We start from the raw sequence: 25,527 nt of genomic DNA on the forward strand, positions 1-25,527 counted from the left end.
TGACACTACATGACCTTTTTGAACTGTTCATCAGAGTGACGGTGTGTGTAAAGATATAAGGTGTCCTTGTGAAGCAGGAACAAGGATTCAACAAGGAAACATTTAGTTTTTGATATAGGGCCTACTATTGGTAAAACTATACACTTTTTTCCTACTGTGTAACTTTAATTTACCTCGTGGTCTTGTGGAGTATGTGTTACAGAAGACAGCCTTTTTAATTATTATTATTATTATTATATTACTTACAAACACAGCCGTGTCCAGTCTATAAAATAAGTAGACGTGTTTATTTACAGGGACTGTTGCTGAAGCTAGTGTTGGTATTGGATAGTAAAAATGATGAAGACTCAGTTATAATATAAGAAGATTTATTAAAGATGATATAGTAGGTTACAAATCTCACGAGGTCTGTTCTTGCTTCACCAATCCACAGACAGGTTCAGGTAGTTAGCTCAGCTGTCTCTCTGATTCACACATACGCCCCCCTCCTTTGTTCACAGACACTTTGTACGTTATCATGACTTCTTCTCCATTAGCGGACCTTGATGGTGCGCTCTTGGCACGTCTCTTCTGTTGTCTTCACTTCTTTCTAGGCAGCAGAGTTCACGTCTCACATTAACACCATTTCAATGTACAGCCAGGCTTAATAATTCACAGTATTTCTATTTGCATCGCCTTCATATAATGATCCGTCTTTGTGATACGAGCTTTATCTTGTTTGCTTTCACCTCACTTGTGACTGTTTGACTGTGTCGAGGATGTTCGCTATGAAAGTGACCAAATCTTTTCTTCTGGGCTTGAGGAATGTCTCCCGGCGAAGAAATGTGTTCCCTGAGGCTGCTGCAAGGTGACATACATTTATCTATATAACAGTAATGTATTCATTCTGAGGTGGAAATATGTGTCAATAAAAGCTCACTTCGAGAAGTCGCTTTTATAACGTTACCAGAGATTCCTAACAGTTTCTTAATGACTTAATTAAGTGTTTTTAGGATGATATACTCTTGTGGCATGAAACGCCCTATTTGTTAGGGTCTAGGGATGCTTGAAAACAACACTTGGCACGCGCATTAACTGCTTAAATGTGTTGATTAATCATTGCGTATTCTAGTATTTGTTATGTGGTTATTGTGCTCTGGTGTGACAAGCTGGCACATTTCGTAAATCTAGGAGAAATGTACCGTGAAGGCGGCTTTGTTCACATTTTAAACCGACACAAACTGTTTTAAAGTTTTAACAAAACGGTACGTTTCACCTAGTGAGTATTTTTGGCCAATTTCAGGCACTGTACTTTAACAAGCTAAGCCCTTTCATAGTAATAGCGCCACCTACTGGCTACAGAAGTGAGGATGTGCTTCATCTTTTCTTCGTTTTATATGATAAAAACCTGCATATCTTAAGGTTTTTGACTGCTGATGGGACAAAAACAAGACATTTGATGACATTTTTTTTAGGGTTGTTGTTTTTACATTTTGTCATTAATGCAGAAGATAATGACTAATATTTAGTGTCAGCCCTTCTCTAATGCTAAAGGTGGCATCTTAAACTTAACATCACACTTCACTTAAGCTTCACCAAAGTGACATTATTTCTCATGGGTTGTTGAATCAGCCACTTAATGGCTTTTAAGATTAATATGATTGATTGAAGGGCTGTAATTCCTCCCAGGCTCCAGCACAGTCAGGCCCGTCCAGAGACCTCCAACGCCAAGACCTTGATGGACATCGGGACCCGCCGGATCTTCAAGGAGGACCATGATATCTTCAGACGAAGTGCCCGCCGCTTCTTTCAAGAGGAAGTGATTCCATACCACAACGAGTAGGTGGAAGCACGGCACAGGGTCAGCCTCTGTTAAAAGTCAATCACACGACTACAAAGAGACACAAAGACACTTAAAAAACACCACAAAGTCTTTCCCCAACTAACTACAATCTCTTTTTTTTCCCCTTACACCAGGTGGGAGAAGGCAGGTCAGGTGAGCAGGGAGGTGTGGGAGAAGGCTGGGGAGCAAGGCATGTTGGGAGTTATGATCCCAAAGGAGCATGGCGGCATCGGAGCCGACCGTGTTTTCTGCGGCCGTCATGTGTGAGGAGCAGTGAGTTGTCCTTAAGATTAAAAACACAATTAGTCATATTTCATATCATTTTTTTTTATGAGGTTTTGATTTTGTCCTCCAGGATGTATTCTAACTGCACAGGCCCAGGTTTTTTCCTGCACTCCGACATTATCATGCCCTACCTCTCTAACTTCGGGAGCGAGGAACAAATTAAACGCTTCATCCCCGACATGACTGCTGGGAAATGCATCGCCGCTGTGGCCATGACGGAGCCGGGAGCGGGCAGGTCAGGACTCGAGCATGTCAGAAAGAAAATGCCTGCATGGCGCTCGTGTGGCGTAGCCTTGATGACACATTTTTGATCTTTTCAGTGATCTTCAAGGTGTGAAGACGTACGCTAAGAAGGATGGCAGCGACTGGATCCTCAATGGCAACAAGGTGATGTAATTTAGTCCTAGTAATGAGTCATCAAAGCATCTCATTTTTATTGCATCTCAACATCACATTAACTCTTTTCCGTCCCACCTCTCCAGGTGTTCATCTCAAACGGCTGGATGGCCGACCTGGTGGTGGTAGTGGCCGTGACAAACAGCGAGGCGAAGACGGCGGCACACGGCATCAGTCTGTTCCTGGTGGAGAATGGCATGAAGGGCTTCCATAAAGGACGCAAGTTGGAAAAGATCGGTCTGAAGGCCCAGGTGCTGGAGCTCAATGATATGAGAAGATCGTGTTTCCATCAGTCTTCGACTCTTTGATTCGATCTTCTCTCTCTTTTTCTCCTTCTGTCACAGGACACGGCTGAACTGTTTTTTGAGGATGTGCGGCTCCCGGCTGACGCCATCTTGGGGGAGCCCAACAAGGGTTTCTACTACCTGATGAATGAACTGCCTCAGGTGACAGCAACATGAGGGGAAATGTTTAGCAAGAGTTGAGGGGGGGGGGGGGTCACAGAAATCATTCATCATCAATTTATCGTTTTGCGGGTGAAGGAGCGTCTGTTGATTGCGGTCATGGCCATAGCGGGCTGTGAGTTCATGTTTGAGGAGACCAAGAACTACGTCATGCAGAGGAAGGCTTTCGGCAAGACGATCGCGCACCTACAGGTCAGTACAACAAGTCGTCTTGTGTTCTTTAACGCTGACTAGCAGTTTTGGACTTATTCAGCCACTGTTTTAGATATCTTCATCGCACAATAACACTTTTCTTTTAGGACAATAAATATCGTCTAATTTGACTCCGCAGACCGTGCAACACAAGCTGGCCGAGTTGAAGACCGAAATCTGCGTGGGCCGGGCCTTCGTAGATAACTGCATTCTGCTCCACGCTGAGAAACGCCTCGACGCCGCGACCGCTTCCATGGCCAAGTTCTGGTGAGAGTGTATTCACCAGCTCCTCATCTCAGTCTACATCGCTGCCATTTGCTAATGTCCCCCCTTTTTTTTGTCTTCTCTTTTAGGGCTTCTGACCTCCAGAACAAGGTGGCCACTCAGTGCCTGCAGCTCCACGGAGGCTGGGGCTACATGTGGGAATACCCCATTGCTAAGTAAGTGTCGCATAACCTGTAACTTCTGCGGAGGAAGTTGTCTGTTTGTATTGCAGTCTGCCCACAAGTTGCTGAACTGATCTGTGTCTTTCCAGGGCGTTTGTTGACTCCCGTATTCAGCCCATCTATGGAGGCACCAATGAGATCATGAAAGAGCTCATCGCCCGCACCATTGTTGGCTAGAAGTGAAAAATGTGGATGTTTTTATGGCGGAGGAGCACTGATCTGTTAAAAGAAAATAGCATACGACACAAAATTACTGATTTCTTTTTTACTTTGAAATAAGAAATACAACTTTCTAACTCAGTATTACTTGAATTCTTGAGCACTTTTAGATCGAGAAATAACTATTCTTGTATATTAAAATAATATATATTTATTAAATTAATATATTGGCAGTATCTCATCTTGCCCACTAGATGGCGCTTTAAGGCAAAGGGAGCTGGCTGAGAGTTTGGCAGTCTGGAGTCTTGTTGATACATGAGCTTCAAGCTTTCAGAATTGTGTATGTAATAAAAAATATTAATCTGGAAGACAGCATTTCTTTCATTACAGAAACCCAGTTTGTAATACTGCAAATATATAAATGTTATAATACTTTCATCAGTTTGTCAGCGATTGATTGACATTATTTAATGAATATTTATATTCATATTTTAATGAACGTAGTAACAGTTTGTGTGTCTGATATGTACAGAAGATATATCTATTTATGTCAAACTGAATTTAAAGTTTCTGCATTGAGAACGTCAGGGACAGATATTTCAAATGAGTTATTATGCATTTTATTAAAGGTTAATCTTGGGTGTATGTCAAGGTGCGGATTCAGCTGAGGCATTTGAGGGAAAGGAAGGAATTGAATTGGGGGGGGGGGGGGGGACTTCAGCGTCCCCTGTGCATTGTCTTATTTCCACCAGTAGGTGGCAGTAAAAGCTTGGGAAAAGCTGGCAGAGAAATGACCAGTGTCCATTTGATTCCATTGCAGCACATCCAGCAGGCAAAAGCAGACTGTTGAATATGACTGGAAGCATCTCTCTTACATGTATAGATGTAATGGTACTGCATCCGATACCTATAGCTTTGAATGGATGTACCTATTTTAAAAAAAATGCATTCTCATTTGCATCCTTGGGGATCTGGTGTTAAATACACAGCATGCCAGTCTGACTCTGATGCTGAAAAAAAAAAAACCCCTCATCATTGCCAGTTGAGGAGGCAGGCACTCAGCATCCCCACCACGCCTCACCTGGGGGGGACAAAAGTGCAGCTACTGCTCACTGATGCATCTTCCCCTCGCTCCCGTCTCCTCTTCTAGCTCTCCCCCTTCTGTTTTAGCCTAACCCTCCTACCCACTCTCCCCTTGGCATCACATCCACGTTATACCCATCCCTCACTCCCCCCCCCCCCTTCTTCTCCATGTTTCCTCAGCAACAGCCACACCCCAGTGCCTTCAGCTTTGCACTCATTTCCACACACAGCACTTCCCCTTCCAGCAAAGCAACCCCATTATATAGAAACCTTTTAACCATGACTCAGCATTTCATACGCTTAATGCGCTATCTAACTTCACGTCAGTGTGACCCACTCCGTGCATGCATTTGTCGCTCCAAAAGATGTTGCACGATTGTCATAATCACAATGAGGGATTGCATGTCATGCATGTTGCAGCCACACAATGTCGTTGCGCCTACACTGCTGCATTTACGGTAGTTTAATTTGCGATGGGAGGGATCAGAGGGCCCGGCTCTCATTGTCACCACTGCTCTCCTCACACACACACACAAGGGTATTAGTGCCGCTGAGCAGCCTGCACCTCCAGGTAAGAGCTGCAGCTCTTTGTTTGTCGTTTACTGTCAAATTCGGCTTTATAATTGCAACATAAATATATGTTTCAGCTTATTTTATTCGCAGTTGTAGAAGTTTGTATGTAAAAAAAAAAGTCATGAATGTTGGCATTGCTGTCCACTAATCCTCATCTGTGCGTCATGTACAGTAATGCATGGATTTAGAGGTGTGAAACGATGCACTAGACTTTGTAATTTAACGTCGATTTCCGGTTTTAGATCCGGGAGGGAAATTCTGGATGTGTGCACGTGGAGAAATGTATAAAAATGGTGTAATATTTTTTACATTTGCGGTGTTTTCTCGCTGTCTTGCTGCGTCCCGGTGCGCCTCTCTCCGCTGCAGCAGCCTGCTGCGCCTTTTGTTCTGGTCCACGCCTGTATGGTGCTGAAACCGGCGCTGCCCCCACGACTATTCACTGCAGTACTAACCTGTGAAGAAATCCATGGGATTTAACATATAGAGGTGTAGATCATATTAACTCTAGTCATCTCTGTACATGTGGCTCGTGTCTTCCCCGTGGCTTGTGGATATGGGAGTAGCCCGGCTTGTTGGCATCTTGTTGCCCTTGCAGTCTGTCCCAGCTTGCATCAGCAGAAAGGTAGCAAGACTTGCATTGGATGTACATATTTTTAAACCCATGCATTTTTTATAAAATGCATGATAATTCTGTTCGGTGAGCTACTTCAAACCCTGAATCTCCATGTCTGCAGGCTATGATGGAAGTCCTGCCCTGATTCGTTGCAATGTCTTTTTTTTTTTTTTTATGTACTAGAAAATGTCCAGACTCCTTTCAGTGTCTCCTCAGCCTCCACACGAGGAGAAGCAGGAGCCATAGATTTCCCTGGTTGTGAAAACATTCCTTGTATGAAAAGGAATTAACGCTTGCATGAAACTGCTCTCCAGTTCTTGTATTAGCACATTCCGATTGCTGTCTCATAAGACCCGGGTATGGAAGATATATAATGAAAACTGATGATGTGGGATTTTGAGTATTACCTCTCTTGGTTCATGATGGGGTCACTTGAACCAAATGAGATTTAAGTGTTGCAGGGAACAGGTATGTTTGCAGCTCATGCCAGCGTTCAGTCAGCTTTCTTCTCGGTTTGAGGTTTAGTAACGCGAAATACACCCAGTTTGCTTGTTTAATCAGATTTCAAGTACAATAAATGTGCAGGAATATGGTTTACTGGCATACATGGAGAGTACAGTAGCTTCTATCTTGTGTGCCACGAAAAAAAATCCTTTTAAAAGGGAAGTTCCTATTAGGGCTGTCACCGACAAATCTGTAAAACTTGAGTGTTTCCCACAATTAATCCTGCAAAAGCACCACTTTAAATGTTGGTTTATTTTATTTTGGAATTTTTTTATTTGAAATATGTCATTCAGCATGACAAAATGTACCTTCCTACCTTTTTTTTCCCCAATAATTTTCTTGTAAATGTTAGGATTAGTTAGGAATTACATGTATAAACATTCCCTTTACAGTGTGATGGTGACTTTGATTTGATTTAAGGTTAATTGTGGAGGTTTGTGGGTGTCAATTAACCTCACATACAATGCAAGTAATGAACACATCTGACCACACGTATAGCAGTTAAATTCTTTCCCATTTAAACGTAGATTATGTGTTTCTTGGCTCGGGCCAAATGGAGGTTGACAAAGTGCATTACAAGTCGAGATGTGTGTCAAGTTTCACCTACTTCTCCCGTAACCTCCACAAGGCCGGATTGGGCCGTGTCTAATCACTGACGGAGTAATTGAAATGACCTTAATCACGTAACAGCAGGTTGGGTTTGCATGTGTGTTTACTTGCTCAAACTATAAAAGTACGACTCTTTTTAAATCTCTAGATTAGCTCTGGTGCACTCCTTGTGTAATCATGTAAAAATGAGTGTGTGTGTGTGTGTGTGTGCCAGCCATACATTTAGCCACTTTCTTGCTTTTTTCCAAACCACGAGGAAACCCGATCCACCTCCCTGCACCACGCGGGAACGTTAAGTATATTTCCCAACGTCAATTCTGGTTAGGTGCACCGTCAAAAACCCGAAACCACACAAGCACTTTGCGCTCCACTGAAACTAAGACTTTCTAAGTGAGTAGAGATCACTTTCTTGGATTTGTTTGTGGATTGATGGACTCGGTTTTGCTTGTTTTTGCGAAGGACTGTGTTTAGTTTAATGTGTTCCATGATGTGTTTTTGACATGTATCTAAGTGGTGAGTTTGTGTGCCCTCTGGGAAGTAGACGTACTCAGTGCTATAGTCACAGGTGTTTGAGGACTCAGGATGCGTCTTTGTCCCCTGCTGCTCCTCCCATCTGAGGCCCTTTCCTCCACTACAGGTGTCTAATGGGACCTGGCAGAACTGTGCTTTAGTGCATGATTAAGCCTCGACTATGAGAGGGACCTAATCTAATTCGCATATGTCGGAGGAACCAAACGACCCACTGACCTGCATGTGGAGCAGGCCCACACATGCGCATACGCTGCTTCTTGGCACACTTTGAGTGCTTTCTGTTGGACGTGGGGGAATACAATTGTGGGAGTAAATCAAGGAATGGGAACTACATAATTGACAGTTTGAGGCTGATGTGCTGCTATGTTTTTATACCGACATCATTCGTCTTCCAAGAATGAATGGAGGTCGATGCGCAGGCCAGGTGTCGGGGCTTTTTTGTTGTTGTTGCAGAAATACGTGTCTTAAAGGGACAAACCAATACGCTGGAACAACCGAAGACATTTACTCGCCATCAGAAAGCTTTTGAGTAGCAGAAATCTTAGAAGAAAGCACTTTTTGGATCACATTTTCAAGCAGCACAAACAAATCTGCACTCCAGATGATGTCGAAACAGCCGTTAAAATGCAGAACCGTGTGTCTTAGTTAAGATTCTTGAGGTTCATCATCTAGGACACGGGTGTCGGGTTTATAGAGTTCGATTAACAACCATTTTATCTGGCGCTAAGATCCATGTTGTGACCTCCTCGGTACAGGATGGTCTCTCTAACCATTCATCCTGCCTCTTTGCCTCTGAACCATCTCCATCTACGGCTGACTAGCACCCAGTCTCCCAAACAAACCCTGACAGCCGGTGTCACATCTGATTCCTCACGGACGATGCCCCTCGACAGAGAAGACACTCATTCGGGGCATTCTTGCACCCAGTAAGCACACCCCCTCAGATATTGGCATCTATAATATTCTCTGCAGCTCTCGCTTCCGATGTTGTGTCGTAACCCTGTTAGCTAATCCATGAGGTCAGCGCGAGAATGGAGGGTTTGTACATTAGAGGCTGTCGAAGGGAGTGATTGGGAGCGTTTTATTTCTGAGAGACAAAGAACGCCGCCTACCACAGTTTGTACAGGTTGACTTGGCTTGAGTACAGCGAATCCACGCCATGTTGATCCATGTGCCTTAAAGTTATTTAACTCCTGGAAAGCGTTCTTTATTTAGATCAGTTTGTGTGGACAAGTGCCCAAAAGCACATTCCAAGTAGAAAAATGTGCTGGATGTTCACACGGAGCTGTTACAGGAAGCTTCCGCGTCTCTGTCTTCAGCAGAGATATGGCATACTGTATAGTCCAGCTTTAAATTGCTATTTGCTATTTCCCACCTCTAATTGGCACACGAGAATGCAGGCAACTGGGCTGATGACATATTCGGGATAATATTATGGCTGTGTCTATACGCAGCCAGCTGGGTCCGGCATCTGTTTTAATGTTAACAATGCACCAAAGCTTTGCAGGATTTTATGGGCCTTGCGGTAAAAAACAAAGTGTAAAGGAAATATCAATTAAATTGTATTTTTATTAACGGGCAACAAACTGTGTTTTTGGCTCTTAAAAGAAACATGAACTACAGGTGGCTACAATATTATTGAGTGTCAAAGAGGTTTTTTATTTAAGTTTTTGGAAAGCACTATGGAGAAATCTCTTTTTTTTCTCTTGTCCATCAAAGACAACTATTTTAAGACATAATAGTAGCCTAAATGATGTTCTAGAAGCAGCTCTACATATAGCAGTTACACTGGAGCCTGGTCTGGTTTTTCGGACCCTGACCCGTGCCAACGATTGTGAAGAAACCACTAATGAGCCTTAGCGCCGTCCTAAATGGTCCAGGGACCTCCTGTTAGCTTAGCGTAGCGGCTAAGCTATATAGCGCCGAGCCTTTTATGATTTCCAGATGTTCAAGCTAAACAGCTAGATTGTGTTCTCCCCATCCTTCTGCAAACAGCCGGCTGGCAGCGGTTGTAGGCTGGAACATAGGGTGAAGTGTACTGGGGGAATCAATGAGCCTCATTGTTGAAGTCCCAAGTATTGTTAGAACATACAGACTCAGGTTTCTTTAATGCCCGTGTGTTTTTCAGTTGATGCACAAAGGAATCTAATGCTATGGAAATAAGTCTCCAAGGATTCAGGGCCTTGAGATTCCTAAACGAAAACCAGAACATGCCTGTTTACTGTGTTAGTGTGTCCATCCTTGTTCCTTCGTGCATCTGCTTGTCAGGGCCCTTTTTTTTGGATGAATGGAAACCCCCCGATCCATAGGAACTTCACACACAGCAGCTCTGTAAAGCCAGTGTGAAACGTAGAAACAGATGGACATTGATGGTACATGACGTTCCTGCAAGTCTGTTTTTAACTGGACTGCAGGAACACAGCAGCTGAGTGTGTGTGTGTGTAGTGGACCTCCTGGCCAGCTTCCAGGAAGGGTTTTTACTGTGACCGCCACTGAAGAGGGACTTAACAGCAAATCTAACATCCTGTCTTGTAACAGAAAGAAGAAGATGAAGAGAGATGAAGGATGTCATTTAGGGCTAATCCACCTAAGAACTCAGGGTATCCACTTTGGCCTTGCAGAGTTGTTTTCCCCCTTTTCTTTACGCTGGAAATGATTGATTACTCGAGCATTAAGTTGTAATGTGGAAACAACATGGCCGCTACAAAGAAGATGTGTTGTGTTTTATTGCTCAGAGCGTTTAAACAACAAGTTGATATCTGTTTCCGAGTTGTTGTTCCGACTCGAAGGGGCGTTCACATGAATTCTCAGGAACACATTTTTATGTTTATTTGCGACATCACATGTATGCAGCACAAATGCCTTATCTCTCAATGTTAACGAAAGTGAAACATAATTCTTCCTCGTGATTTGGATCCGCACCGAAATGTAATGGGTTCTTCTTTCGCCCATGTTTCACCCTTCCACCAATTCTCATGAAAATCGGGTGAGTAGTTTTTTTGGTAATCCCGCTGACAGACAGACAAACCGAGCCGAAAACACAACCTCCTTGGCGAAGGTAATAACAAGAAATAAAAATGCTTTATTGCACCCTCACACTACATACTGTAGTGTGTTTCTCATTCACAAGATCCTCTCTGGACTGTCTGTGTTGTTTTCAAGTGTTGACTGTGCCTACTGCCATTAAGGGCCCCCCTCACCAAGGCAACCCCTGCCATGGAAACCAGCCCCTCAAAGGAATGGAACCTTTTGAGTACCAGTGTGTCAAGACCCTCTGTGTTGCTCTACCTCCCTCTGTAGTAAGAGGATACAAGCAGGAGCCTGGAAAACAGCGTTCACACGTTTTTTTAAGGTCTTCTTTTATTTTCCTTTTTCACCCTAACCCTAACCCTAACCCTGATTGAGACGCAACCTTTGACCCTAACTTACCCTAGAAATGTGGAATCTCTCCTTGTTTGTTTGTTCCTTTTCCAAATTCATTCCTCCTCTTGCTGCATTCAAGGGACCAACCATGTTGTGTCAATGGCAGAAACAGACGTGATGTACATGTACAACAAGGCATTTACCCCCAAGGCGCTGTCAAGTGGGAGACTTCATTGCCTTCGGGTCACCTCGTTAAACCAAAGAGCATAAATCCCAGTAGAAAAAGCAGCCTTTGGCTTTATTGTGGAGCATCAACAGATGTTTGTGAATGGCCTCTGGGGAGAAAAGTGTCTTTATTTTAAAAGCTGACAATAGGTGGTAATAAACTGAAGAACAGATTTTCATGCATCTATGCATGCGTAGAAAACTGGATAGCTATGGATGAACTCTTTTCTCTCATTTTTGCATTTTATAAGGCAAAAACATTCATCTAAAGGAATAAACATGCTGATTTACATTTTCTAAACAGTAATAACTCACTTGGCAGCTTACCACAATACTACAGCTCAGCTTTAAAGTCATTAAGGCAAAGTCCCGCTTAAATAATAAGAAACCTTCTGATGGAAATAGTAATAAAACTTGTACATTCCCTAATGCATGCTCTTTATTATTTAAGTCATGCCATACTCCTGGCATGAAGCCCCAGTTTCCTTATAAAAGTTCATATTTAAAAACATTTTTAAAGGTTTTATAGCTCGTACAGTATAATGTGTTCAGTGTATTGGTCTCTTATGAACAGCAAACCTGTCCTCTGTGTTTTACCTCTGCATCTAAACCTCTAAGCCTCACATTTTTCATACAGAAGTCTGGGCTGCAGCTCGTCGTTGATACCAGCATCTTTTCAAACAGTCCAAACATTAACGCTGCGTCACTCCATATGTTTCCTGATGTTAGCTCTGATTTACTGAGCATATTCCTGAGCATAATCGCTCCTGTTAAAAGCCACCAGCTTTTCCCAGTTCTTTTGTCTGCGCACCATTGGTCGCCAATTATTGATTTTGTCTCTCCCAAGTCGTCTTTTCCTCAGCTCACCTATCTCTTGCGGGGAAACAGGAGGAGAGGGTGGGGTGCCCCCCCCATGGATCTGCATGTCCACATTCAAATGCTAATCCTCTGCCATCTGCTTTTTTTTTTTTTTACCTCGGGGGAAGCTACACGTGATGCCTCCCTGTTCACGCTCCCTGCGGGGTAGGGAGGAAAATCCCTGAGCTCCTTGTGCCCTGAGGCCTTGGCTCATTGCCACCTTTTACACCCTAATCAAGGCACACTCCACCCCCCCCCCCCCCCCATTAGCCCTTTTCTCCATCTCACCCCTTACTCCAAACAGGGGTCATCCATTGAGAAGGCTAAGAAAGGATCTATAGAAGTTAACCCCTTTATCCAGGCGCGATGGACCTTATCATAATATACCCCCTTTTTTTTCTGCATGACTCCTCACACCGCCGGTCAAAGAGGCTTCCGGGCAGATGAGTTAATCATTCCTGGTGCTATTAGGTTACTCTAAACTGCCAATGAAATGAAGCACAAGTGATTTGCACGTAACTTTCCAAATTGTTGGAGTTAAGCTCCCACTCATGCTTGGATTTGCAGCTCTGGGATGACATAATAGAGAGTATTTTGGCAAGCACTGCTGGACGTTCCTCTTCATGCCTGTATTTAGAATTAAATAAAATCTTGAATATTATATATGTAGGTTAATGTAAAACAACTCTTCTCGTGGATGGAGATGTAGCGAAAGAAACATGCAGTAAAATGGCTGTTTGGGGATCCAACAAATATTTCATTTTAAGCATACTGACCTAATAAAGCCCTTTGGATTATATACCGAAATGCATTGTCGGGAAGGTTAAATCAAGGCTGTTTTCATGTTTCATGTCATGAAATTTGACATCGTGGGGATTTAAGAGATGTAGTTTCAATTAACTACAATACAAATCCGGGAAAGATTTACTACACTAAAAGGGGTTTCCCTTCAACAGTGCAAGAACATTTAATATGACTTGAATTCTGAAAGGGGGAAAAACTCTTGCCCTGATAATAACTGTGACAAATGTCCCCAAAGTTCACACACCACTTACCGGTATGTGCTTTTCCCATTGCATATCAGATGAAAGTCCCACCCCCACCAGCCTTTATCTCCCGTATTCTCACCACTAATTCAGCACAGCTCCCGCGCCTTTTCCAACCGGCGGAGACACGGAATGCATTTTATCTGCAGTAGCTCGTATGTTCTCGAGCCCAGCTATTTCCTGCGCCGGGGTCGGCATTCCCCGCCAACAGACATGTGAACCAGTTGTGTTCCAAACCACAAAGGGACAGAGCTGCAGACTCAAGACGCTTTAATCTGCGTCCACAATCTGAGTAATGAAAACACAAAGCTCCGTCTGGTTTAGCCTGCACTGCATCACTCTGTCTGCATGTGGACCTATTTCGTGTGTGAATTCCGGCCACTGTGTGAGTTTGAGTGTGTGTGCGTAAAACCAAAGTCAGTTGCATTGCAGACAATGTCACTCAGCTGCGCCGACACCCTGCACTGCTCGTTTTTTTCCCGACGGATAAATGTACCTGCACTCTGCTTCAGTTTGTCACTCTGTCACTCTCGCTGTGTCATCACTTCCACTTGGCATGAATAACAAATGACTCAGGATGGGAAGTCAGACTTCAGCTCATATTTGAGGCAAAAGGTTTCTAACTCTTAGTGTCCGAAATTAAAGGTGGGGGGGGCAACAAACTCAGAATGCCCCTAAAAAAAACTTAACGAAGGGGCAAAAATGTACCAGTTTACACCAATATCCTTATACGACATTAAGCAATTTATTTAATTGTATCCACTTTTTTTTAAGCGCTCCCAAAGTTTTGTAAATGCCCCAATTTTTATGACAAAAATCCCACCCCCAAAAACTCTTCCTCACCCACTCCCTTCTTTTTTGTTTGACCTTTTGAGGAATGTCTTGAATGTAGTTTGTTTGTCTTTCGAAGTCATAATTCAGAGGGACCAGGTTAATAAAGGTTCCTTTAAAAAAAAAGTGTTTACCAAGCGTTCCTCTTTTAGCTTTGTCGTGATCCCCCCCCCCTATCCCCCACCCGCCCCAATAGAGCCGTAGCCATAGTGACTCATCTCGGTGTCATGGAAACAAAGTGTCATCTGCCAGCAGTAACAGAACCCCGGAGAAACCTGTAGCCCACACAGCGTCAACAACTGAGCCGTAAAACTGGATTGAACCATCAGTTACACCATTTAGAGTCTTTCTATGCGTTGAAGTATAAACAAAGGGAGGCCTGAAGCGGCACATTTGGCCTGATCTTTCACTTTAGTGGGATTTTAATATGGGACGTAATGGCTAATAAGACTTAACAGAGGCCGCAGAAATAATCTGAGAGACGTATCCATATGCAGTCGGCTCCAATAATGTAACTGTCGAGTAAGTTAATGAAGAATGACCTCACCCTCGAGTCCCTCAAGTGCATGCAGTCATTACCGCTAAACCCCCATGTCAGCACATTATACCTGGGATGCTCTTGCTTTTTAATAACTCCAGCTTCATTCTTTCACTCCTTCCCTCTTTTGTTAATGGAAGCTGGCGAGAGATTCTCCCACCTGGCCTCCCTCACACGGGCCTTCTCGTCTTATTGCCGCCCCCCTCCCCCTGCATGCCGGCCAAGCTCTAACCACAATAAGGCTGTATCACTTACACTAATAGCCTGCACTTAGAGTACCTCAAGGTGAAAGCGCTGTCGAGATGCTTCCTGTGGACGAAAGGAAAGATGCGGAGGGACTGCACGTTGGGTTTGCTATTAAAACGCAGTCTGTTTGAGTTGATTGAATAGTTATGTTGTTTGTCGACGTTATCAGTGTCTCTTTGACGCTTGATGCTTTTTTTTTTATTCCTCGCCTGCTTTGCTGTAGTTCCTTTTTAAAGGGCCATACCGGAATGTATCATGTTAACTACCAATTGCACAAAATGCAGCACCGTTCTACAGTTTTTATGCATGTTACAAAAACCCATTTGCTTATAAGATTGAACTAAATCAGTACCTTATTATCATGAGAATGTAAAGGTGCAGCTGACATGTACGCAGAACTGAATGGAAGTCAATAGAGTCGGCTTTAAAGACGAGTATGAGTTTTGTTAACGGGCTAAAACGTGCAAAACTATTTATTATGGTCCTGTTTAAGAAGCTGTTGAAAGTTTGTTTTCAATAATTTCTCATGAGGATAGTGCTTGGAGTTTTCCCCCCCATTCAGAGCAGCCAAAAATCAACCTCATCTCTATCCCAGAGCCTCCGACCATGACTCATTCTTTTTTTAGGGGGGGGGGGGTGGAAGGAGGTGGGGGAAGAGCTTGCTTGTTTTGGATGCTTCACTGACACGGCAGTTTCCCATGCCTTGCCGGAATGACAGAGTTGCCCCATAACACTTGACAGCTGTTGACTCCAGCTCGGGTTGTGTTTGTTTGTCTTTTATTGGTGTTTACACTTGGCAGGATCGAGCTGCGTGTTTGCATGCCAGGCTAGTGACTCGGGAGCCCATAATGTGGGACGTCCTTTTGCATGTTGTGCGCGTCGCAAAGTTGTATTTTTGTGTGTGCATTTACGATATGTTAATGCATACTGTATCTATTGGATGTTGCCAATCGTGTGGACCGTGAATCCATGCAAGTTGTGACATCCTCCTCCGTTGCAGTAAAGGTCCAGCCCCGCCCCCCCCCTCTCTGATGACTTCCAGAAACATCCGCTCCTCACTCCGTCTCAGTGACACGTGTGTCCTCTCTCCTCCAAGCCCGAGCGCCTCAGCAACTCGACAGCGCTTATCTGCCGCTTCTCACACTTCTCTCTGGAGAAGCAAGTCCAACATCTGGACTGCAATATCATTAAATAAACTAAAAAAGGCCTCGAGATTAGTCCTGTGTCATCTGCACTGGTGTCTTCCAAGAGTTGGAAAGTGGTGAAATAGTTTTGATTGCGAGCGTGATTCTAAGTAATTATCTCCGAAAGGCGTAAGCCTGTGGGGAGACCGTTGTACGTGTGCGTGTGTGTGTGTGTGTGTGTCTGTTTACAGCTAATCTCTCGTCGGCCAAATATTTGATGTGCTCATTCATGACTGTATGTTCGAGGACCTCTTGTAGTTTTGGGGATTTATCATTTTTGGAAATGTTTCTGCTTATTGGTTGCTCCTCTTAAAGGGCCGGTAAAGGCCACATGTGATCAACAACCACTTCAAGAGCAAAGGGACATTCTGGAAATAGGCTAAAAACAATTCTGTTGAAGGACACACAAAAACTGACATCTATTGAAAAGTTTGGTCTCATTTTGAGCAGATTAATTCCATACCAGATATGTTATGATCCACTAAAGTTAGGCAGCAAACGAAATGAATATGCTTGGAGCTTCACGACTCTAAACTCCAGCGTCTGACCACTGTTGCCCAGATCTCAGTGCACCCTGTGTAGGTGCTAATTTACAGCAGATGGCATGTGGACGCCAAGGCTCAGAACTCCCATCAACAGGAAGTGGCTTAGAAACGGGGACATCCCTGCTACAAATCACACCCGTTTACCTTTCCTTGCTGGGAACCTGGAAGCAACAATGGGATTTATACATTACTATTTATCCCTTTGGATCTATCATTTTATTCACTCTTTCTGTGCACTCTGTAGGCGTGAGCGCATCATCTCTGACCTTTTTTGGAGTCTCTCTTCTACTTGATGAATTATTTGTTTGCTTTGCTGCCTTTAGACAAACCCGCAGGTACAGACGAGGCACATTCAATCCAAATAGAGGAGAAAGACAGCTTTTGAATTAGAGAATGAGCACCAGAGGTCAAAGTTCTTCAACAGAGGTTTTTTCGAGCTGTAAGTGGGAGGAACAATTTGCTTACAAATCATAGAAAAACAAGGCTTCTTATAACTCCAGAACTTGCCTGAGAATCATCACGTTTTTACCTTTTCTTCAGTATCAAAGTAACCCTGTGATAGTTGTAAATACATGTTCGCTGCAGCCCTAAACTGGACCCTTCTGTGCAGTCTCTTTCTGCTTTTTTCTACGCCGTGAAGTTTTACTTGGGGAATAGAGAGTTCTGTGTTCCCTGTGAGTAAAAAGCATGTTGTGATTTTTCCATGGAGTAATATGGGATCTTGTACAGTAGCCTGTGTTTCAGCCCAGGGTGTGTGGACGACTTCAAAGCCCACGGCTACACCCTGTGGTTAGTGTAAAACCGGGCACACGCGAGCTGGAGCGTTCACACACACACACACACACACACACATACACATACACACACACACACACACACACACACACACACACATACACACACACACACACCAACCTGGCAGGGAGTCGATACACACGCCCTCAGACAGGCGCAAATTTATTTAAGTCCATAAAAACAGTCGAGTGCGTTTGCACCCCCTTATTCAACCCACAGTCGTAGCATCAGTCCCGTCCACCCGTCCACCCGCCTCCCTGCGCTCGTTGTTGTAAAAACACAAACACGGTCTCTCCACTTCCTGTCCCGTTTCTTTTATTCTCAAATCACGTCTCAGTTTTAAACGGTGCGTCTATTTCACATTTGAGGAATTTCCTGTGTTCTGCTTATATCAGAGAGGAGTGACAGTCCAACACAAACACACTCCCACGCTTACAGGCAAAGGATGGCTTGTGTTTGCGTGTGTGTGCACACATTGCATACATGCATATGAATGTGAGTGATGAGACCCCCGAGAGGCCATCTCACTCGGTGGTAGAAAAGGAAGGATCACTTTCCATCCATCACAGTCACTATTGTATCCAGTGGTGGTCCGGCAGATGCATGAGAAGTGTACTTCACATTCCCGCGTGCATATGTTATTGGTTTCAGTTATGAATTGAAAGCCGCTCATTGAGATGCTGTAATGTTCACTCTTGGCAAATGAGCAGCTATTTGCTCTTGGCGGTCGCAAACAAGGAAAGCTGCACTTTCACAAAGCACTTAGGTCTTCAAGTGCTTCACGAGCCTCGATACGGTAATGACGAGTTGTCGGGGGGGGGGGGGGGGGATTGTGTAAACATCATAAGAGTAAACTGTTTCTTTTTATCAAAACATGAATAGAGTTGAGTTTGTTTTAGTGCGACTGTGTATACTTAATCTCGCTTCGTCACCCTCTTTCTGGTACGGGAGAGTTTTAGGATGTTTGAAGCGGCAGCAGAACGACGTGATCAGCAGGTTGCGCAGGAGCTCGTGCACGGGGCTCGAAACAAGGTGTAGGACTTTGGCTTTGGTGTGAGTCACGCTGTTGTGTCTATATGCAGAGGGCTCTCAGGGGATGGAGAGGATCATCTGGTCTAGCTGCTCTGAAACAGACTCACCTTTTGACCTTTTGACATCAAAACAGCTTTTGATCAAGCAGCAGTAGTGAGAGAGTACGACAGCAGCATACATGAAATGAATGAACAATGGAGCTGCGTGGTTTTAAATTGATCTCATAGGAAATGTCTAAATCTACCCTTCACTGATGACATCATATGAATGGTGAGTTAATGACCTGGCTGGCTTGAGTCCGAGACACACTAGCGGGTGCTAATCTTTGAACAGACAGACAGATTTGGGTAATTAGATTTTCCACCGTCTTAAATCTAATTTACTATTTGTTCAAACAAACGGCCAAACAAGCAGATGCCACTGCGTTTCCTACTTCGAGCAAAAGGAGCAGTTGTTGTGGGAAACGGGACATCGGCCTTGAGCTGGAAAGAGATTGCTCTTGTGATCATGCTGATCCTGTGGTGGTGGTCTGATCCTCGGTCATTAACATGCGTCTGCCAGTGCGGGCGATTACTGGGTCCATGTCTGGGTGAAAGTATTAACATGGCACTGACTGCAATGCTCACAGTGATGTATAGTAGTCGGGAGAAAAAGCATAAGCATGGTATTAAAGTATAAAGAAGCAAAACTACTAGAACTTTTTTAAGAACCTTCATTTTTAATGTGATGTCATCTTGGATATATTCTATTATATATTCGGTTTGAGACTTTACCAGACAGGAGTTGTCTAATGAAGCAGTTTTGAGTTTCATTATGGGAAGTGGAGGATCCAAAGTTTGTAGTCTAAGAAGATGGGATATCTTGGCCTCTGCTGCATCGATTAGGACCATTCTTTTCTTATTCTAGTCACTAACATACACTTTATGGAAGCGCAACAATACTTAAATATGTCATTTATTCTCCTGAATAATTGTTTAGCTTATAAAATGTCAGAATATAGTGAAAGATGGACAATTTCCCAATTGCCAAAGGACTCAACTTCCTCGCAAACAGTTGAAAACTCAGAGATATGAAGATAACAATGATATAACAAAGATTAATCCAAATTGTTGTTGAGACTGTACTAGAAATGTTCTAAATTCTATAAAATGTCTCAATTTTCAGCCACTTTCCGGCCAGTAAAACTCACTATCGACTAAAGTCACAGTCAAGTTTCATGTTTATGATTAAATATTTCTGACTATGCATACTTATTATAACCATATAACATCAACAAGAGTTTACCACTACAATTTGTCAAATAACACATTTTATTGGTGATTGGTCAATTTCCCAGGGACCCTCTCAACTGACCCCGTGCGGCTCCCTGGGACTCGCTACATTTCATCCTTCCAACATCAGTGCCTTAATCAATATCTGCATTCATATTAACTGCTCTCTGCTCTCTCGTCAAACCGCAGAAGTTCAAGTTATATGGCGGCACATTAAAACGGGAGCTGAAATTACAGCTTTGATTACTCAGAACCACTGAAACCACCGCCGTTGTTTTCTCAAGCACCTGCAATAAAAGTGCCCGCTCAGTGAAACCCATTGCAGAGAATAGCTCGAGTCATGCTTTCAGAGGCGGCCCGATGAGGTCACAGCTCGGGACACTGCCTTTGATGACAGCTCCAGAAAGTCTGGAGTTGATAGGCTAACTCAGCACCTGTTTTTATTTTAAGAAGAAGCTAATCATGCTTTCATTGTGTTGCTTTTCACACTGCAAAATAAAAACCACATTATACAGGCTCTGTTTTGGCCTCGTTCTTGATTTGGTGATTTTGGGGATACAAACTTGGTTGTCGCTCTGAAATAACGCGTCAAACAGAAGCGCTCAACACTTTTTTGACCATCGAAATCTTCATGAAGGGGTCCAAGCAGATTACGTAAAAGCCTACAATGATCCATTTGGCTAATCCTGATCATAGTGAGTTGGCTGCGCCCCAAAGCGATCAACCAGCACCCCCACTTCCAATACGATTGACCTGCCATTTGATTTGGGATTAAACCACCAGGTTTTATTTTGACCCATGAGAATAAATCTGGATTTGATTGAAGAAGGTGCTTAAATCTGACATTGTAATGAATTTTCTTTTACTTTTGTCCAGTGAAAATGGTCTTCTTGGCAAGTAATTATCCTGCTACTAAACCAGAGGACTGAAATGCAGGGTGAACAAAATGTGTAATCTGTTGACGGCGAGTTCAGCCTGCCCGCTGTGTTTGTTGACAGTCAGTGGGAGATTGGCGTTAGCGCGACTCGCCTCTGCTTTCTGGCAGCAGAGGATGTGTGGAGATTAGATGTTAGCGGCTATGCTAGCCGGCTCTGCAGCTCCGGCCGAGGCCTCGCTCTGTAATCAGTGCTGGCAAAAGGCCTCCCTAAAGGCGGCTGGCGTTGACAGGACTGTCTGCGCCTCTCCGAGATTTGATTCCCACTCTCCCACCCAACCTTCCCTTTGATTCTCCTCCTTCCTGATCTCTTACTTTCCGTATATCCTAAATGTGCTTCACTGAACCCTCTCAACAAATGTAATAATTGAAAATGATCTCATAATTTAATTCATCAACAGGATTATTTTCTTGCGCTGCCATTTTTAAATATCTCATTTGTGGGTTGTTTAAAAAATAAAATAAAAACCTGATCCAGTCCCTGACACTGACAGGTTGATTACAGTCTTACACTGATGTCTCTTTCTACTCCTCTCTGGAACAAGACAAGCTAATGATGAGGACCGGGGGAGGATGTGATGTGGGATGGAAGCAGCGAGGCTGGCTTCTTCGATTCAATCTCTTCCTCGTTTTTGGAATCGTATGAAGATGTGTCCTTTTTATGACTCAGCCTCGCAACAACCTCAGTGGTCTCCGTGAGGTTTGGCGATCATGTTAGGGAGTTTCTCTTGACATCAGTCTGGTCATGCTGGTTTGTTTTAGTGGGTTAATTCACTTCCTTCTTAAAGCAGAGGAAGATGTTAATTAGGGTTTGCACTGAAATCTTGGACCGATAGCTGAAAAACATTAACTGGTTTAAAGTCATTCTATCTTTGAATGAGCACAAACCTTTAATATAACCTTTCAAATGAAAAAGATTGATTTTGAAAAAGCTGCTATACAACTACTTTGTGATACATGAATTAAATGCACCCGTTGCCCTCTTGTGTTACGTCACGTCATGCAGGTTAACATCGGTCGAATGTCGTCTTCTATGCCGACAGACCGATGGCCAACAAGGCGCATAGTCGGCCAATACCGATTAATGAGTGCCTCCCTGATGTTAATACAATCCTAACGTGTCTTGACACGAGCTTCACCAGGATCAGTCCCAATGTAGAGCAGTAAGAGTGAAGCAAAACAGTGAAGCTGCAGGCTGGAAAACCACAACAATGAGCCTTACAGCTACTATAAAGGCAAATATTTAGCTGGTATTGAAATGTAATTTAGTAAAAAAGTAGTGCTTAAGTGCTCGCCAAACCAGATAGGCCGTGGGAAGCTCCTCATGTGATTTCCCACTTCAAAAAAACCTTGAATTCACGCGTTTGTTTGAACTTTTTGTTCATTTATCCAGTTGTCCAAATTTGCACTGGATTCTTTTTGATTTATCTACCCTCTAGCCCATAACTTCTGTATTTATTCCCAACTTTGACATCTCTAGTACTGCGGGTGATGGATAGCTAAAGACTGGGACCATTGTGAGCCCCTGGACTATAAATGTATTTCATTTCATGTGGTTTGCGGTCGGAGTAATGAGCGGGGAATTAGGATTTCGGCAGTCAGTGCTACTGAGTTGTATGCGTTAGCTGTGCTTGTCTTGCCTCTGCAGAGCTCAGACCCTCTTTTTCCCCCTTCGTCCCCCCTCGCTGCCTTTGTTTCAGTGCTGCTGCTGCTGCTGCTGCAGTCGGCCGTGCCTGCAAATGAGCTCCGGGACAGAGCAATTATTCAGCATGGGGCAAAACCCCTCCTTTTATACACACACACACACACACACACACACACACACACACACACACACACACACACACACACACACACACACACACACATATACACGTATACACTGCACTCGCTGTCATGTTTAGAGGTTTCATGCATTGAACGTCTTTCAGCAAAACATTTTACACACGAGACGCACTCTGAGAGGAGAATGAAATATGCTGCTGGAAAAATGTTCTTGGATAGAGATTTATCTCGGAACTCAATTCCCTCGGGGGGTGGATGAGCTTCATATCTCTTTCAAACATGAATTAATGTGACTGAGGCAAACATACACACGCGTTTCTTGAGCCCCAACCCCCCCCACCCTCCCCTTTATCCACCCCTCCCCAATGCTATGGAGACACTGGTTTGGTTGCAGAGTGTGTGCTGGTAAAGGGGAAGTCAGGCTGGGGGGGGGGGAGACCTACGTGTGTGAGTGTGCTCGCCGGCGAAAAAGCATCAGCCGTCTCTGTCAGCTCGCTGCTGCCTCTGTGACTCCTGTTCGCTCCTTTTTCTGTCTTTCATCTTCTTCTTTTTACATTTCTTTTTTTCCTCCTCTCTCTGCAGAAGCCGCTGCCTTGCCCCCCCCCCCCTTGAGCCGTCTTTGCAGACAAAAAGCTGCCCAACCCCACCAGGTAAGACGTCATGTTTTTACACCCCGTGTCTTTTTCTGCGTATTAATCCCTACCAAACGCAGCAGAGATGAAGAATAACATTTTCCTTTTTAGTGTCTTCTTCTCCCCTGAGCATGCCTATGATCTCTTATCAATGCCTCCCTGCGTATCGTCCTCCCTTTGTTTGCAGAGATTCTAATTATCCGTGATATTTGCTTGCTGACATTCAAACAATAGAGTGAAAGAGCTGATGTTGTGATAAGCCAGGGGCTGTTTTTGTGTTTTGGTGACCTATAGTCTTTGTGACATACCCAGTCTAGACATCGTTGATTATTCAGCCAGCAGGACAGTTCATCCCAAGTGTGCTGCTGCATGTGTGTGTGTGTGAAAGCAACTGCTTACCAAGAGATAAAAAAATATTATTTCAATTAGAAATAATGCCGATTGCGGTATATTTAAAGGCTGTGGCCGTGATGTCATGCGGCCGTTGGTGGTTAACGACTCGCAGCCAACAGATTGTTGGTGGTTTGTCCGTGGGAGTGACACCGAGCCGAGCGAGACCGCAGGACACATTACTCTGCCCGTCGGCGTCGGCAGAGCTGGCTGTTACAAGTTTGCTGGCGGCTGCATGGAGTAACGAGATGCCAACTCTGACTCCCCGTCTTTCTCCCACCTTTTTCTATTCTTCCTCCCTCCCACTCTGTTTATTCCTCCCTCTGCATGTTCCTGCCTTTATCTGTTTGATCTCTCTCTCTCTCTCTCTCTCTCTCTCTCTCTCTCTCTCTCTCTCGAGTCGTTTTCTCATATGAACGACTCTATTCCAACATGGGCTCAATCGGACATTCCTCAGAGTGTACAAGGGAGCTGGAAGGGTAAAGTCTGTTCAATGTCCGTTCCAAATGATTCAGACTTTTGCGTTCTCACATACAGCTCCTCCGCTCCGGGTAATGTCTAGATAATTTCAGGGTTGCAGTGCATGTGTGAAAGGGGCTACTGTCTCACACTCTTTCCCTTGTCAAGTTGTAGTGACAGGATATTTTAAGTTTTAAGGGGGCGTGGCACACTCTCGGTTAAGCCCTTTTCTATGTAGAACTATGTGCCAGAATTCGCCAGGGTGTCTGTCTTCTCCACAGTGACGTGCCCCCCGCGTCCCCTCTCTCTATCTATCGTGTTTCTGCCTGCATGGCTGCTTGGCAGCTCTGAGGCGAGCTGTCCCTTCCTGGGAACTAACTTTGGATGACACGCAATGACATAGGAGGGGGGGGGGGGGACAAACGAGTGGAGTCCTGTCCCCCCAATCACCCTCTTTCCATTTCCCTCTTCATGCCCTCAGAGCGAGGTTGGGGTTTGGCAGAGAGTCCGCTGTTGCGGTTGGTAAACCAAAAGTTTTCTCTCGCTCGCAGGTCAAAACCAGTGGGAGATGGGGACATTGTTTCGGAGTCAACATCGCCCCTGGTTCCAACTGCTGTTTGTCTGCGAGGCATTGAAATGTAATGGAGCTTAGTGTAGGAGTTCCAGTGATGCCAAGTGTGAAAGAGAGTGGCATTGTTTTCGATGGCTTTCCTCTCCTTCACTTCTCCAACTGCCTCTTAGAAACACATCGGAAGCAGAAATTTGAATTGTAGATTAATCCTGGAATGCAAAAATGCTATTGTGTTGCATTATGGGAGTGTTTTGGGAGATTGACCCCTACTAGGAACTCGAGATATTTAGGCCAGTGCTTTTTTTGGGTGCTGACAACCACATCTCATGGTCTGCATTGGCGAAAAAGCGAGTAAGTGGACCTTGATTTAACGTCCAGTTGATCATCCAGTAATTGCAACAGTATTTTTTAACATCAACCTCTCGAGCTGCTTTGCTTTTTAACCATCAAGGAATGTGATCCCCATGAGAGTTTATTAATATGTAATGTAGGTTATTTTCAAAGGCAAACTGTAGAAGGGGACATTGCGGTCGACACCACCTCTCGACTTTGACGGGATGCCATTAAGTGTCTGTTGACAAGTGATGGAGACGTAGCTGGATGTCATTGACGAAGATGAAATGGACAGCATTAAGCTGAGCTTGAATGTAGCGTCGTTGAGGAATAAGTGATGACGCTGCAATGGAAAGTACGGATTACTGAAGAAATTTTTATGTTTTTAGTTAATCCACAAAGCCTTTGCAACCATTTTGGTGTATTTTTATGTCAGGAGAAATAAATAATATATTTATTGCCACCTAAGATTAATGTCTAGTTTACTTATTAGCTGCACGTTATTTTCCAGAGATGTCACTTCAAGTGCAGGCACAATTCAATGGTGAAAACTAACCAAGAAGACCAATTTTTTATATTTTACACATTTCCAGCACTTCTTGAGGGTGAACGTTTTTCCAGAGTAATCAAATCGCAGCCTGCAGGGCTCATTTTGGACCACCTTGTCATGTTGATTGATGAATGTGTGTGTGATGCTCTTAGGCCACGAAGAGACCTACATATATATGAATATAGACCAGTTCAGTGCAGCTGTTGCCTCTGGGGCACAAAGACCTGCACCTGGTCCTGCCTGGTCTACCTAACGCAGCGAA

At 44.0% G+C, this 25,527-nt stretch overlaps 2 protein-coding genes across 7 annotated transcripts in view; both read left to right on the forward strand.

The window, feature by feature from the left end:
* Positions 1-595: 595 nt before the first annotated feature.
* On the forward strand, positions 596-4,192 carry LOC115021017 (long-chain specific acyl-CoA dehydrogenase, mitochondrial-like). The gene is given in 12 exon segments (XM_029451134.1): positions 596-847; positions 1,669-1,818; positions 1,957-2,062; positions 2,064-2,095; positions 2,178-2,342; positions 2,428-2,494; positions 2,590-2,754; positions 2,848-2,949; positions 3,046-3,159; positions 3,299-3,426; positions 3,513-3,599; positions 3,695-4,192. Coding segments are annotated over 12 exon segments (1,293 nt in total). The 5' UTR covers positions 596-758; the 3' UTR covers positions 3,783-4,192.
* A 1,167-nt stretch (positions 4,193-5,359) lies between these two features.
* The window catches only part of LOC115017648 (microtubule-associated protein 2-like), a 52,868-nt gene continuing 32,700 nt past the window's right edge, over positions 5,360-25,527 (forward strand). For 3 of the 6 annotated variants that reach the window (XM_029446287.1, XM_029446315.1, XM_029446322.1), the window contains exons 1-2: positions 22,717-22,777; positions 22,913-22,980. The gene's annotated coding sequence lies outside the window, so the exon portion shown is untranslated. The other 3 variants (XM_029446306.1, XM_029446330.1, XM_029446296.1) reach the window with 3 other exon arrangements.

This window comes from Cottoperca gobio, chromosome 2 (assembly GCF_900634415.1).
Source record: "Cottoperca gobio chromosome 2, fCotGob3.1, whole genome shotgun sequence".
In the NCBI taxonomy this organism is placed as follows: domain Eukaryota; kingdom Metazoa; phylum Chordata; class Actinopteri; order Perciformes; family Bovichtidae; genus Cottoperca; species Cottoperca gobio.